This window comes from Gracilinanus agilis, chromosome 3 (assembly GCF_016433145.1).
Source record: "Gracilinanus agilis isolate LMUSP501 chromosome 3, AgileGrace, whole genome shotgun sequence".
Classification (NCBI taxonomy): Eukaryota; Metazoa; Chordata; class Mammalia; order Didelphimorphia; family Didelphidae; genus Gracilinanus; species Gracilinanus agilis.
Window position 1 is genome coordinate 211,819,877 of NC_058132.1, and position 16,687 is coordinate 211,836,563.

Sequence of the window (16,687 nt, forward strand, 5' to 3'; positions counted from 1 at the left end):
TATATATATATATATATATATATGTGTGTGTGTGTGTGTGTGTGTGTGTGTGTGTGTGTGTATATATATATATATATATATGTATTATTACATAGCTTAGTCTCCTCATTGCCTATTTTAATACCTTCAATTTCTTTTTCTTCTCTAATTGCTACTATTAGTGTTTCTAGTACCACATTAAATAGTAGAGGTGATAATGGACATCCTTATTTCATTCCTGATCTCATTGGGAAGGCTTCTAATTTATGCCCATTGCAGATGATGCTTCCTGATGGTTTTAAATATATACTGTATATTATTTTTAGGAAAAGCCCTTCTTTTACTATAATTTCTCGTGTTTTCAGTAGGAATGAGTGTTGTATTTTAAGAAAGGCTTTTTTTCTGCATCTATTGAGAGAATAATGTGATTTTTTGTTGGTTTGCTTGTTGATATGGTTAATTATATGGATGGTTTTCCTAATATTGAACCATCCTTGCATTCCTGGTATAAATCCCACCTGATCATAATGAATAACCCTCATGATCACTGGCTAGAGTCTTTTTGCTAGTATTCTATTTAAGTTTTTTGCATCAATTTTCATTAAGGAGATTTGTTTATAGTTTTCTGTTTCTGTTTTTGGTCTGCCTGGCTTTCAGACCAGTACCATATTTGTCTCATAAAAGGAATTTGGTAGAACTCCTTCTTTGCTTATTTTGTCAAATAGTTTGTGTAGTGTTGGGATTATTTGTACTTTAAATGTTTAATAAAATTCAATTGTGAATCCATCTGGCCCTGGGGATTTTTCTTAAGTAGTTCTTTGATGGTTTGTTCAATTTCTTTTTCTGAGATGGGGTTATTTAAATATTCTGTTTCTTCTATTAATCTAGGCAATTTATACTTTTGTAAATAGTCATCTATATCACCTAGATTGCTATATTTATTGCCATATAATTGGACAAAATAGTTTTCAATGATTGCCTTAATTTCTCCTCTTTATTAGAGGTGAGGTCTCCCTTTTCATCTTTGATACTGTTAATTTGATTTTCTTCTTTCCTTTTTTTATTAGACTAACCAGTACTTTGTCTATTTTATTTGTTTTTTCAAAGCACCAGTTTCTAGTCTTACTTGTTAATTCAATAGTTCTTTCACTTTTGATTTTATTAATTTTTCCTTTAAATTTTAGGACCTCTAATTTAGTTTTCATCTGGGGATTTTTAATTTGTTTGCTTTCTAGTTTTTTAATTCGCCTGCCCAATTCATTGACCTCTGCCCTCTCTAATTTGTTGATATATGAGCTCGAGAATATAAATTTCCCCCGAGTACTGCTTTGGCTGCATCCTATAAGTTTTGGTAGGATGTCTCACCATTGTCATTCTCTTCAATGAAATTATTAATTGTTTCTATGATTTGTTCTTTAACTGATTTTGGAGAATAATAACATTTAATTTTCAATTAATTTTTGATTTATCTCTCCATGTACCCTTACTAATTATTATGTTTATTGCATTATGATTTGAAAAGTTTGCATTCATTATTTCTGTTCTTTTGTACTTGTTTGCCAGGTTTTATGCCCTATTAATGTTCAATCTTTGTGAATGTACCTTGTACTGCTGAAAAGAAGGTGTATTCTTTTTTGTCCCTATTTATTTTTCTCCACATATCTATTAACTATAATTTTTCTAAGATTTCATTCACGTATCTTACCTCTTTCTCATTTATTTTTTGGTTTGATTTATCTAGATCAGATAGAGGAAGGTTTAGGTCTGCCACTATTATAGTTTTACTATCTATTTTCTCCTTGAACTCTACTAGTTTTTCCTTTAAAAAACTCTGTCCTCAACATTGTTATCAATCAAAGACATAATATAAGAAAATTAAAAGTCTTTGATATTTCCAAATTTTCCAAATTTTCCAAAACTTCCAATATTTCTAATTTAAAAATACAGATCAGCTGGAAGAGTAACCTCAAATTTAGCTGGATAATTCTAGATGTCTATTTTTTGTAAACCATAAGATCTTCTCATTAAAATAAAATTCACTATGTTAATAATAATACTTTACTTACAACTTTAAAAAGTACATAGTACAAGTGTGAAGTCTAATGCCCAAGCTGGGTCTGAGCTTGGTTTTTTCAAGTTATATAGTTTGTTAATAGGAGAGATTTTTTTCTCATGGAAAATTTAAGCTCCACAAGGAATATATAATTTATAAGTGTTAATTACTTAATTGGATTAATTAGAGAACAAGGCTAATTATAAGGTCTGCAGCTTAGAAAAGAAATTTTGAAGGTTTACCTTAAGCGTCAGTTAGAATTTTTCTAGGGATTCCTTTAAAAGAATTCCCAGTGGCCCTTGGAAGGGACTGTTGGGAGATAACGGTTACTCTGGGAATACTCTCAGGAGTAAGGGGGTCAGAGATTTTCCTTGGATCACTCTTGGAAGATTTTGGTGGTATATAGTTATCTTGTAAACCATTACTTATCATTGTTTCTGTATGAAACTTACCTAATCCCTTAGCCTATATCACTTTCTCTATAAAATACTAATTGTGGTCAATAAACTTTGCCTCTGATTTCTACCAGCTTCATTGGCCCTCCTGACCCATGTCATTCTTCTCCCCCATGTCTCATTCTCCTCACCCCTTTGGGGCCCTCGAAATTTTGTCAGGACCCCTTAGGACCTGTCAAAGACAGAGAATAGAGAAAACAATTTTGGTCACTTAGATGTTTCTCTCAAGCCTCTGCAGATTTCTAACATTATTGCAAAAGAAAGGTAAAGAGAAATAAAACCATTGTGATAGAGTTTATCCTCTTGGATTTAACAAATCAAACAGAACTTAAGTACCATTCTTCCTTTTATTCCTGGAAATCTACTTATTCTCCATGTAGGGGAACCAAAACTTGATCTTATTAATCTGGATCACTTCTCAGCTTTTATATGCCTATAAACTATTTCCTCAATAACCTGTCTTTCATATATAGCTGCTACTCCTCTGTCCTCACACTCAAAATGATGGAGAACATTGTATCAGAAAAAAACATTATCTCACATTCAGGATGTCAGTTATTTTTCTTCCTCTTCATTGTGATTGCTGAATTCTACATGCTGACAACTATGGCCTATAGTCATAACAACTTTATTGAAAATGAAATATTGTGTATATGTATGCATATATACACATACACACATATATACACATATATGAAGATATTGATGGTATAATAGTTGGAAAGAATGGAAAAAAACACTAATTGTGAAGCAAAGAATAAAGACAATTTAAGGAAAAGGAGATACTAAGCTCCATAGGAGGAAGCCCTCCAATCCTAAGGTGAAGGGATGAAGAAGACCAATGAACTGAGGGAATAATCCACAGAACTGTCTGGGGGGATTGTTTTTGCTGACTATAGATCAGACCACCACTAGCATACTTCAGCTTGATTCCTGCTCCCTGTACCACCAGAGCAATTCCAATTTTCTGTAATTACCAGAAATGCTCAGGGGAATGTCATTGTCTGCAGATAAATTCACTCCATGCAATTGCTTCTTTCCCAGGGACACCAATCTATGGAGTGAATAAATTCTGAAGGGGCATCTATTTTTATTCATTTCCTTAGAGCAATTTGCATTAAGATAATGGTTGGGCAGATAAAAATTCTCCCTCCTCTAGACAAAGCAACTCTGAGAAGAAGTTATTATTTATGTTTCAGCCTTGAGGAATTGAGTAGAAACCTTCTAGCCTTCTTCTAATGCCTCAAAATTACTACTCAAAATCTACTACCTTATCAGAAATGTGACAACTATCCTACTCTTGAAGCATCATTATCAAAGTCTGTCAATTTATAATTGCTGTGGCAGTAACCTTTATGAATTGTTCTTGCATTATAAGAGATTGAAGAAAATAATCATCAGTCTGCTATCTCTTCTAAATCTGACCAAAATAAGGCAAGTAATCAAATTTCATATTTTTGAACTAAATAGTAAAAAATTAGGGAGGAAATAGGAGTGCCTGACATACACACTTATAGTTAGTTTAAACTAACAGAGAAATGGGACTAGAGGCAAATCCCTTTCTGTACCATTCTCTATAGTAGGGGTCGGCAACGTATGGCTATCGAGCCATATCTGGCTCTTTTGAGGGCCAGATATGGCTCTTTCTGCAGGAGCCATAAAGTTAATTTTTTTTTCATGTGCTATTACAGGAGCGCACACTGTTACAGGAGTGTGCACTGTGAACACTGTACGGCTCTCACAAAATTACATTTTAAAAAATGTGGTGTTTATGGCTCTCACGGCCAAAAAGGTTGCCAACCCCTGCTCTATAATATGTGTTTAGATGATGAAAAGAAAAAGTGAACCTGCTTGTTTATTTCTTTGACTCTACTTTTTTCTGTGCCAGGAATTTAGTGACACATATGCAAACAGCATAGCGAAGAACATTTTATAATTTTAGTTGTTTTTTTTTAATGTTCAAATTTTAATGAAAAGTTTCAGGTCTTCTTGGCAAGTTATTTGCCAAGTTGTTATTTTGTTTATTTCCGAACCTAAGAGTTACGGTTGAGAGTTAAGATCACTAGAAGACAAAAACAAAAGTAGATAAAATATTCATACCTTTCTAGGGATTTCATGATCCTGGATTGCAGATGGATATAAATCTCTGTGTCTCCCTTCACTCCCCTTTATTCTTGCCACAAACTACACTCAGGAAAGCTTTCTTGGCTTTTCCGTGGCAGAAGTGGCATCCAATGTCCTTTACTATTTAAATTGATCATAGCCAGTGAGCTCTAGGTGTTCAAGTGAATAAAGAATCAATTCAGCATTTAGAAATATGCTAAACACTATGTTTGGGGGAATATAATACAGTAGGGATACAAATACAGAAGTAAAATAGTTCCTATTTTCAAAGAGCTTACATTCTAACTTGGGAGTAAACACTTAAAAAAGAGCTACAGTTGGAATGCAGCAGGATAATTGGTTTCTGAGACAATCTTGAGTCTGGCATTCTCTTCCTGGCAACTATTCTCAAACTAAAAGTCTTTCTTCCAAAATGAATACTGCTATGGTCTTCCTCTGCTACTTTTCCCAAAAGTCTTTAAGATGAATGATAGAACATACCACACCAGAGGGCCACTACTGATAAATCATTGACTATTTTGCTCTTTTGGGGCACTGTCATCTCAGAGCTCCTATACTGTCTTCATTTCATACTTTAAGACTTTAGACTTCCCAACCCAGATGGTTCCTAAAAGATAAAAATCACTATAGTATTAATTCTTATTGGCTTTTCTTCAATTCATACAAAGCACTTCTCCCTAAAATATCATTCACAAATAGAGTGATGTTTTTTGTTTTTTTGTTTTTTTTGGTAATTTGCTTCCTCTCCTCTTTACTCAGATCCTTTTCCCTGCAAACCTCTCTATGTTTTCACTTGAGAATCTCATCAGTTCTGAAGGATTCAATAATCTTCTCTATGCAGATCATTTTCAGACTTACTAATTAGCCCTCATTTTTCTGCTGACATTCATTTTAGAATCTCTTACCACCTATAATACATCTTCAACAGAATATTCCATATACAACTCAATATGTTCAAAACTGAACTCATTAGTTTTCTTCCAAACTATTTATTCTTTTGGATGTATTTTTTTTTTATTGAGGGCCTCACCATCCTTCTGGTTATCCAGGCTCATAACTAAAGTATCATCCATGATTCCTCACTCTCTTCCACTCATATATCCAGAATTTTGCCAAGGCCTTTGGTTTTTATCTTTATACAAATTCTTACATATGCCCGTTTCTAATCTCTGACATTGTCACCACACTGATGTGGGCCTACATCATTTTATGCTTACATGATTGAAATAAACAACTGATTAATCTGCTTACCATAAGTTTCTTCATTCTAGTCCATCCTCCACCAAGTTGTCAAAGTGATTTTCCTAAGACAACTTATGACTTTATATTACTTCCCTACTTAAGCTCCAGTGATTCCATATCACCTCCCAGAAGCAAGTATGAAATTCCTTGATTCACAACCTTCCTCCTCTTTCTACTTTCCATTCTTAAGCCTTACGCACTGGATCCCTGCTTCCAAGGAGCTTACATTCTAACTTTGATCCCTTCTTGCTGTATCCCAAACAAAACACTCCATCTCCTGACTGACTGGGCATTTTTTCTGGTCATCCAATATGTCTAGAATACTTTCTCATGTCTACTTTCTGAGTAATCTGCCTTTTTTCAAGTCACATCTAAATTGCTACCTTGTATAAAAAGCATTTATTGTACTCATAATTCTATTTCCTTTCCTCTGATGATTTTTCTCCATTTATCCTGGATATAACTTGTTTTTATATAGTTATTTGTATGTCTATGTTATTCCATTGTTAGCTTCTGAAGAACAGTGAGTATATTTTACTTTTCCCTCCATCCTCAGTGCTTAACACATATGAGGAGACTAAGACTGACACAAGTTAATTTACTTACCCAGGGGGACTCAGTGTCTAAACCTAGATTTGAAGTCCAGTCTTTCTAAATTAGAACCAGCATTCTATTCAAGGTACAAGCTGGTGTTATAAATGAAAGTGGGGGGGGGGTCCTAAGAAGATATAGATATACAGTGATGTGAATGTATCTATCTGTATTCTCCCTAGCTGCAGATGATCGAGGAACACCAACTCCGATCACCCCTTGATAGTTGTTATAATTTCCCCTTTTCTCTAACAGTTGCCTAGGGAAAACCTCCAAAAGGTTAGAGGGATGGGTAACCTTTTCAGGTCCAACCTGAGGTTGGATAGATTAATACAGGGCTTTGATTTGCCTTAGATCACGTTTGGTATCTGACTGCATTGACTCCCTCCCTAAGGGTCATGATATAATGACCACTCAGGAAGGGACTTGTTAAACTCACTTTATCTATAATCGGGGAAAAGGTAAACAGGGCAAGGAATGGGGATTGGAGACCCTATTGATCTAATATCTATGCCTAGTTGACAATCAGGACTATTGATCTAGTAGAAGCTAAAGCTTTATTTTTTCCACTACCTCTGGCCCAGCCTGGCCACAGCCAAGCCAGAGAATAGTGAATGCTATTGATGCAGCTGTGTTGGTGATCTTATTCTCTCAGCTTTCTCACTACCAGGGTTTAGTGATACATTAGTTCTCACAGTCTTTCAGGAAATATTCAGATCTATTCCTACCCTCTTCTTCATAGACCTCCCTGCCTCCCTTAACCACCCACTCAGTGATTTCCCAGTCCAGAGACTCCTGTCCAGAGATCTCCAGAGCCCAGAGAGACCTAGAGAGTCCCCCTCCAAGTGGCTTTCAGAGATATTTATACTGTCAGGCCAACCGACGGTTGCCCCTGGCTCAGGGCACCTAGGAACATTCCATGTCTTCCAACTGCCTTCCCTGTCATTCAAGGTGGCATCCATCATTTCCCAGATTATGAATATAACACTGGCTACCTCTAAATTGCTGATGAGTCCCTCTGAATTTAGAAAAGTTGGTGCTCAGATGTCACATTTTGTATGCCACTAGGTTCATGATCAAAGCTCTTCCTACTTATTAATACTTTTCTTTCCTTGTCTTTTTATTTGTGTAAGCATCAGGAACTCAGAGTCACCTCTACACTATCATGATGCATTAGCAGAGAACTTTAGAAGATACTTATCATTTTTTAAAAAACACCTTATGTGGGGCAGCTGGGTAGCTCAGTGGAGTGAGAGTCAGGCCTAGAGACAGGAGTCCTAGGTTCAAACCCGGCCTCAGCCACTTCCCAGCTGTGTGACCCTGGGCAAGTCACTTGACCCCCATTGCCCACCCTTACCAATCTTCCATCTATGAGACAATACACTGAAGTAAAAGGGTTTAAAAAAACAAAAAAAAAACACCTTATGTTCCATCATAGAATCAATTCTGTATATTGGTGCCAAGACAGAAGGGTAGTAAAGGGGAGGCAGTGGTATTAGTGACTTGCCTAGGGCCACGCAGCTAGAAAAGGGTCTGAGATCAGGTTTGAATGTAGGACCTCTAGTCTCTAGGCCAGACTCAATTTACTGAGCCACATAGTCAGTCCTGAATATTCAATATCATATTCAAAAGCTATAATAATAACAACAACCAAAAATAATAGAGATTTTTGGAAACTTTAAAAAGGGAATTGTTTTTAGGAGGAGAAAACATTCAATGGAATGAGCAAATAATAAAGACCTTAAAATATTTGTTTTTATAAAAAGGAACCCTAAAAATTAACTTATTATACCACCTACATGTTTCATTTTATGAGGTTACCTACCTTGCTCACTATTGGTCTAATTACATATATATATATGGGGTCTGTTCTTAATCACCGGAAGTATACCCAAAGTGATGGAATAATGACTTTCTGAAGTTTTGGCACACATATCAACATGGCACAGAAGAGGTATAGAGTTTTGAGAAGTTGATTGATCATGGTTGTGTTTATATATCTGATCCATTTAAGAGAAAATGAGTGAAAGCTATGAAATTCATGCTAATGTATTGGGTCTCTTTTTCCAAATGAAGTTACTAGAATTAAAGGATGGCTTTATAAATGACAATTTTGTAAATTTTAATTTTGGACTTTTGTACCATAGAGTTAGAGCTGGAAAGAAATTTGTAGATTATCCAATCCAGATCTATATTTCAAGATGATGAAGCTGAAGCCCTTAGAGGCTAAATATTTCTCCAAGGTCACAAGGTAGTAAGTAGTAAGACTAAGATTTGAACCATGATCCCTATTAGACTAGAAACTTATGAAATAAAAACTGGCTCCTTTTATATAAAAATAGTTTCATTTTGTATATTTTTATCTCTAGTTTTGAACACATACATGACACATGATGTGGATGTTTCATAAAAACTTGTTGGTAGATTGATGAATTCAGTGTGTCATCTAAATATCCACAGTTATCTGTTGTGTTTTCCAAATAGCACCTACTGAATAAATGATTATTAACTAATAGAATGAAAAAATGAAAGATTTGGGGTTCATGTCAGGGAGTTTGAAATCAGCTTGGGAAGATAAATGCCTCCAAATTGTAGATGACCTTGATAAAGGTATTTGAAAGGTACTCACTATACTATATGGAGTTCCAATGACTTTTGAGACAAGTAAAATGATCATATCTATATTAAGAAAGAATGTTTTGAATGTTATATGAGGTTTTCTTTGGAGGGGAAAAAGAGAGTTCAGAATTGAAACCCAGTAAAAGGCTTTGGTAATAGTCTTCAAAAGTCATAATTTGAGCTTGTACTCCTATGGAAGAAATGGAAATTTTGAATTGAGAGGCAGTATGTCATATAGAGGGTGTGAGATTCATATTGCAGAGAGGGATTCAAACTGCAGAGGGGGGTTCAGGCTACAGTTCAGAATTCCATAGGGCCCCCTGAGAACTCTGAGAGAGGGGACAGTTAAAAGACAGTTGGAGCCCTGGGATGAGAGAAGGCAGGTGACTCTACTTGCTGGGTCTTGAGTCCTGGGTTGGTCTTGGGGCTTGGGTCTTCCATCTGAGCAGAGCCATTTTAGTTCCTAACTGCCAAGCTGTTTGATTTTGGTTAAACATTCATCAACATCACAATCTACCTTAGTTTAGCTATTTTGATATAGAAGAAGAATATTTATAGGGTTAGAGAGCAGATCAGCTATTCAAGTTACCCTACTCCCTTTAAAGAGAGGGGCTATTTGACATAGCTATTTAGGGGAATTCCTGACCTTATCTATCTTTAGCCATCCTCCATCCTTCCCATTCCCACTTATCATTAAACCTGTTATCAACTGGGAGCAATGCCCAGATATATATTTTGGGAATATACTCACAACTTCCTCAAGCTGAGTTCCTCCTACTTTGTAGACCAGAAGTAAATCCTATCCTCTGTGCCTGTGAGGTGCAAAGACATCAAGCTTCTCCAATACAATCCTGTGGGGAAACAATTTAGAGAAAGTTATCATCTTTAGAAGTTCAGTCTTTCCTAACCTACTGTCTGGGCCCAGAAGATATTTAGTCAAATTGTCCACCATATCCATATTGTAACTGACTTTCTAACTGTCTCTTGGGAGAGGGGAAGTGAGGGAGCACTTTGACAAGATCCTACCCCTCCCTTCAGTCAAGCCTGCTTGTGGGTGTGTGGGTGTGTCCCTCCATAGACCAAAGCATTAGAGAGATTTGATTGCTACAGACCCCTGATATCTTACAGCTTCCAAAATACAACAAGGGTCAGACTTGGAATCAAGAAAACCTGGGTTAAAATCTAATTGTGATACACTAACTTCATAACCATTAAGAAGTTACTCAATTTTTTGGTAGCTTCAGACAAATCTGAAGGAAGACTTTAAAGATCAGTTGCTTATTTTCTTTGTTCAAGGAAGTCCGTGGCAATCATTCACAGCAATGATTTGTGATCTTTTCTTATTTGCCAGTCATAGAGGTAAGGAGGGAAACTTTAAAAATATTTTATTATTGTTTCCATTGTCATTTAGCATTTTTATGGGAGAATAGCATAAAATGGGAATCAGCTCTTTTGAGGAAGTGATGTCTTAATTTTTTATTTTTAAAATGTTGTTAATATTTATCTTGCCATTATACAGTTTCCAAGGAAATTCTTCTTCCCACTCCTTCCAAACAACTGTTTTTATCATTAAGAATAAAAATAAATTCCCCTATATCCAAGTTAGGTGACTAGCCACTTTTTCATATTTCTTTTTAAGGGCCAAACTTATTCAATTTTGATATTATCCAATTTCAATTATTTTATCATTGTTCTTTCAAACAATACTGTAATCATCACATATATTGTTTTCCTGATTCTTCTTGCTTTCCTTTGCATACATTTATGTTCCTATGTTTCTCAGTATACATCATATTCATGTTACCTTTGCTTTTGACTGCTGTAGTTTATTTCATTGTTACATTCTTGAAGCTTGATAATTTTTTGTCTTAAGCAGTAGAATTTTGGATTATTCTCCATTAATATCTTATGGAATAAGATAACTTACAGTTTCTATATTTATGGGAAATGTTCTTTATTTTTCCAAACATGTAAAAATTAGATTTATTTCTTTCTCTCAGTTTTCAGGAAATCCAATAATTGTTAAATGCTTTTCTCCTTGATCTTTCATCCAGATCTGTCATAGTTGTTATCATTGTTTCTATGTCTTTCCATTTAAGCATTTTTTTGGTTTGTTTTTTTTACTTATATTTATTATTTTGTTTCATCACCATCAGGTGCTGAGAATCCTTAATGAGACAGTTCTTTATTAAAAAAATGTTTTTTTCATAGATGGTATTTGTGGTGTTAGTGTGTATTGGATTGTAAGATTTTGAAAATTCCTCTCAAATCCTAGCCTTGAAATCTATTATATAAATTTACATTAATATTCTAGGAATATCTGCAGGCATTTGGGGATCCTAACGTGAGTTCAAGAATAAGTTTTGTCATTCATGAGTTCTTAGGTAAACAGACACTGTCAAATCTTCAACTTTTTCTAATAGGATTTTTCTCTTCCATCTCTACAGATTCCCACTTCAATTTTCAGAGGACAATGGACAAAAGGAATCATTCCATAGTGGTAGATTTTATCCTTACGGGATTAACAGAGAAGCCAGAATTCCAGATCCCACTGTTTTTACTCTTTCTAGAAATATACATTATCTCTTTTGTGGGTAATATGGGCTTAATCTTACTCATCAGGATCAATTCTCAGCTTCACACTCCTATGTACTATTTTCTCAGTAACTTGTCCTTCATTGATCTCTGCTACTCTTCAATCATTACCCCAAAAATGTTGGTGAGCTTTTTATCAGAGAAGAACATCATCTCCTATTCAGGGTGCTTGACCCAGTTCTTTTTTTTCTGTACTTTTGGTATTGCTGACTGGTACATGCTGACAGCCATGGCTTATGATCGTTATGTGGCCATCTGTAGTCCCCTTCTCTATCACAGTACCATGTCTCAGAATATCTGTTACCTGTTGGTGTTAGGTGTATATGTCATGGGGACTTTGGGGGCCATTACTCATACAAGTGGTTTGTCTAGACTGTCCTTCTGTGGAAACAATATTATTAGTCATTATTTCTGTGACATTCCTCCCCTTCTGAAACTTTCCTGCTCTAGTACCTACATTAATGAGCTTTTGGTGATGCTTCTTGTTGTGGTCAATTCATTGGTAACCACTATACCCATCTTGATCTCTTATGCTTTCATCCTCTCCAGTATTCTCAGCATTCATTCTGCTAAGGGTAGGTACAAGGCCTTCAGCACCTGTGGCTCCCACATGGTAACTGTTGCTGTCCTGTATGGTTCCATCATTTTTATGTACTGTTGGCCTGAAACAAGCAGCAATATCACTCAACAGAAAGTGGCTTCAGTGATCTACACCACAGTCATTCCCATGCTGAACCCTTTTATCTATAGTCTAAGGAACAAGGATGTGAAAGATGCACTAAAAAAATTCAAGGACTGGATAGTCTCCTGGTGCAATTAGCAAAATTAAAAGTTACTGAGATTGTGATTTTGTTTTTGCTTCTTCACACTAGTTTTTTATTCTCTTTCAGACACAAGTCAATTGTGGACAGCATTACAAAACTATGAAAAACATATTTTTCCTTGTCAATTTCCCATCTTGACTTGACTGTCCCACCTACCCACCTACCAAAAACTTACATCAGCAGGTTTCTTCCCCACTAGAAAATCTTTTTTAAAATCTCATTTCCCCCAATTACATTTAAAAACAATTTCCAACATTTTCCAAAGAACTTTGAGTCTCAAATTCTCTTCCTCCCTCTCCATTGCCACTTCCACCACCCCACACTACAGCAAGCAATCTCATATAGATTTCACATGAGCAATCATGTAAAACATTTTCCGATATTAATCCTTTTGTGGAAGGAAACTTAAAAAAAAAGAAAAGAAATTATGAAGGAAAGTGAAAACACTTTGTTTTGGTCTTGATTCAGAGTCCATCAATTCTGTCTTTGGAAGATGGCATGGCTTTTGAGATTGTTTTGTATCATTGTATTGGTGAGAATAGCTAAGTTATTAACAGTTATTTATTATACAGTATTCCTGTTACTGTGTACAGCGTTCTGGTACAATATTTCACTCTACTTCAGTTCATGCAAGTCTTTCCAGGTTTTTCTGAGCTCCTCCTGCTTTTCATTTCTTACAGCACAATACTATATTACATCATATACTACAATCATATACTATATTACAATCACATACTATAATTTACTCAGTGATTCTCTAATTGATGAGTATTCCCTCACTTTCTAATCTTTGTCCCCACAGAAAGAACTACTTTAAATATTTTTGTACATATAGGTTCTTTCCCTTTATGTTTTTTATCTCTTTGGGAATAAAACTTAGTAATGGTATTGCTGGGCAAAGGATATGTACTATTGTATAGTCCTTTGAATATAGTTCCGAATTGCTCTCCACAAGGATTAAATCAGTTCACAATCTATTGAGAGAAAGACTGGAAATTCTGACTCCCTTGAATTAGGGCAACAGTACTTAAAGCTGCAGTTTCTCCTATACCTAGCCCTATAAAGATTGGGATAAGAATGGGCACTCTAAGATGTTGGACAAGGCCCATGAGGTGTTCTCCAGTCTGCATCCCTTCAAAATGTTCTCCACCTCTATAGAGAACTTGCTTTATAAATTAGAGATGTTCTGAGTGGTCTAGGGTGGTCATCAGATGTAAAGAATGAAACAGATTGGAAGCACGGCTTGTTAGCTCAAAGTGCTCTGAGGTACAATGGAGTACAAGTTTATTATATAGGAAATTAAAGATCCCCTTCCCCCAAAAGCCCAAGAAAGTTTCCCACAATTACACAGAGCAGTATTTTTACCACAGACAAAATGAAAGCCTTAGAAGCTTCAAGGTGTAGATAAAACCTATGCTAAACTATCAACTATATGTGTTATCATTAAGCGAAGTCTGGAACATTTTGTTAGGATGGTAAACCCCTGAATTTCTCAGTCTTGATGGTATTAAACAATATTTTTGAGACCCATTAGTTTACTTTAATTCTGGGCAAAATGCCTCTGCTAATGGTTCAGCCTTGGCTGTAGCAGGCAGCTGCATTCCTAGCCAAAGAGGAACAGTGTTAACCCTTTTATTGCTGGTTTACTGAGAGCTCAAAGCTTTTTAAATAAGATTGTATTGCTTTTTAAAGAAAGGTGTGAATTATGAAAAGGAGTCAAAAGAGTCATCTCAGATTTTTATCTCAGTCCAGTCCAGTCTCAATCTCAAAATGGAGGAGGGTTCAACACATGGTTGGACTGTGTTGACCTTTTGATGGGGTCCAGATAAAAATATATATTTGATATTCTAATTTCTCTTAAAGGCTTCCCACACACCTCTTTCCCCCAAGTAATAGTAAACCTTGGAAATAATATAAACCAGGAAGCAAATTACTGGGTTCCCTGTAGCATCCTGCGTTTTCAGTGTATGAGGGGAGAGGCAGGGCATAATAAATATGGTGCAAGCAAACCATGTACCAGGAGGGGCTTTCCAAAACCGAATCTCAGAGGGATTAGAGTTGGATGTAGTGATAGTGCTGACACAGTAAGAAGCAAGAAACAAGCTGCTGAGATCTACCCCAGAATCCAGAAAACAAGTGCCATTACCCTGTAGGTCCTCCAGGGTAAGGATTAGCTCATATCCCCCATTTATGTTGTGTTTTGGTCTCATCATCTGGGATCGAGGCAACATACAGAAGGTTTGGAGGAGATGAGGAACTCACAGTCCCCTGTGCCCCAATACCAATATAATAAGGAGATTGAGAGTTCAAGCAGAGCCAACAGTCAGATCTTGTCTGGGAGGCACTGGTATTCAAGAAGGTGAAGGCTGTTGCAAGCATATTGAGGAGGAATTGCTCTTACCGAGGGTGTCTTCCTGTGGTTTTGATTGGCTGTCCAGGTGTGGAGACTAGAGGGGTGGGCACTGGTCTGAATCCCACAAGGATACCTCTGTTCTAGCCAACAGGTGAGGGTGGCAACTTGTTGACCATTTGTTGCACCGAAAATTCTATCCCTGGATCCTTGCCAATAAGATACAGCCAGAGTCCCCATGTCTGACCTGCTGACCAGCCCACATCTGGTGGGTTTATAATAGTTAAAACAATCAAGTTATAGGAACCGATGGTGTCCCCAGCCTCCCCATTCCTTAGTAGCATGATATCAGTGTCTATCTGATGCCATGGGTCAATGGCTTCACAACCCAAGCTGCACAATGAAATTCACCAGGTGCATTGCAGGAGGATGACCCTGCTGATGGGTAAGCATAGAGGGGAACTTCAGCTAGCTTCAGTTCTCCCATTTGGGCCCCACACCAGTAAGAGAGCGAATGATCCATCCAGCCTTCTCCTAGTATCTCACAAAAATTAAAAAAAAAAGTTCCAGAGCTTGATTGGCCATAGCTGGCTTGGCACTGGCCAGCTCATTCCCATTCCCCATTCTACTGACTATCCACTGATGATGAACTATCTGTAAAGACAGACCAATATCCCAAATTCCCTGTAGCATGAGACCAGACATAAACCCAACCCATTCTCCCCTCATGCTGATCAAATTCAACTGATCTTAATTTTCAGAGGATCAGAGGTTTTGGTAGCCGTCCACCACTCCAACTCCTGCACTGCTGACCATGGTTTAACTGGTTTCAGTTGGGACATGTGGATCCAGTGCTTTTTTCCCTGGCACTTTCATAGCCATTGAGGTGGTTAAGATTATCACATAGGATCCAATCCAACATTGTTTGAAAGTTCCAGTGTGGATTTTCCAGACCCACACAAGGCCCCCCCAATTCACCCGTAAAATGGGGCAAATTATGTTCAGAGGATAAAGGATGGACAGCTTGGACAGTTTGATTAAGGGGTTTCCTGAGCTTGTCCAAGGCCTTTAGGGAAGAGAATAGATATTGGTTATTGTATTCAGTCAGGTTCTCTAAACCTAGTTTAGGAAGGAGAGGAGGAGGTTGGCCAAAAAGAATTTCAAATGGGATAATGCCTTGTACATATGGGGTACACTGATCCCTTAAGAGGGCAAAGTGGAGAAGGCTTACCCAGTTCTCACTAGACTCCAGAGCCAACTTAGTAAAGGTCTCTTTCAATGTGCAGTTCATCCTCCCAACCTGTCCCAAACTTGGGGGCTTAAATGCACTATGTAATTTTCAGTTTTTTTTAAAACATTTATTAATAATCATTTTTAACATGGTTACATGATTCTTGCTCCTACTTTCCCCTTCACCCCCCGCACTCCCCCCACCCATGGCCGATGCACATTTCCACTGGTTTTGTCATGTGTCCTTGATCAAGACCTATTTCTATATTGTTGGTGGTTGCATTGGTGTGGTAATTTCGAGTCCACATCCCCAATCATGTCCACCCCAACCCATACGTTCAAGCACTTGCTTTTCTTATATGTTTCCTCTCCTGCAGTTCTTCCTCTGAATGTGGGTAGCATCTTTACCATAAATCCCTCAGAGCTGTCCTGGGTCATTGCATTGTTGCTGGTACAGAAGCCCATTACATTCGATTTTACCACAGTATGTCAGTCTCTGTGTACAATGTTCTTCTGGCTCTGCTCCTTTCGCTCTGCATCAGTTCCTGGAGCTCTCTCCAGTTCGCCTGGAACTTCTCCAGTTTATTATTCCTTTTAGCACAATAGTATTCCATCACCCGCATAT

The 16,687-nt window shown here is 36.9% G+C and overlaps 1 protein-coding gene across 1 annotated transcript; it reads left to right on the forward strand.

Annotated features, from left to right (window-relative positions):
- The first annotated feature begins 8,969 nt into the window (after positions 1–8,969).
- LOC123242133 (olfactory receptor 8D1-like) lies at positions 8,970–12,478 on the forward strand. The gene is made up of 2 exons (XM_044669661.1): positions 8,970–9,054; positions 11,511–12,478. The coding sequence occupies exons 1-2, from the start codon at positions 8,970–8,972 to the stop codon at positions 12,476–12,478; spliced, it is 1,053 nt and encodes a 350-aa protein (XP_044525596.1).
- The last annotated feature ends 4,209 nt before the right edge of the window (positions 12,479–16,687 follow it).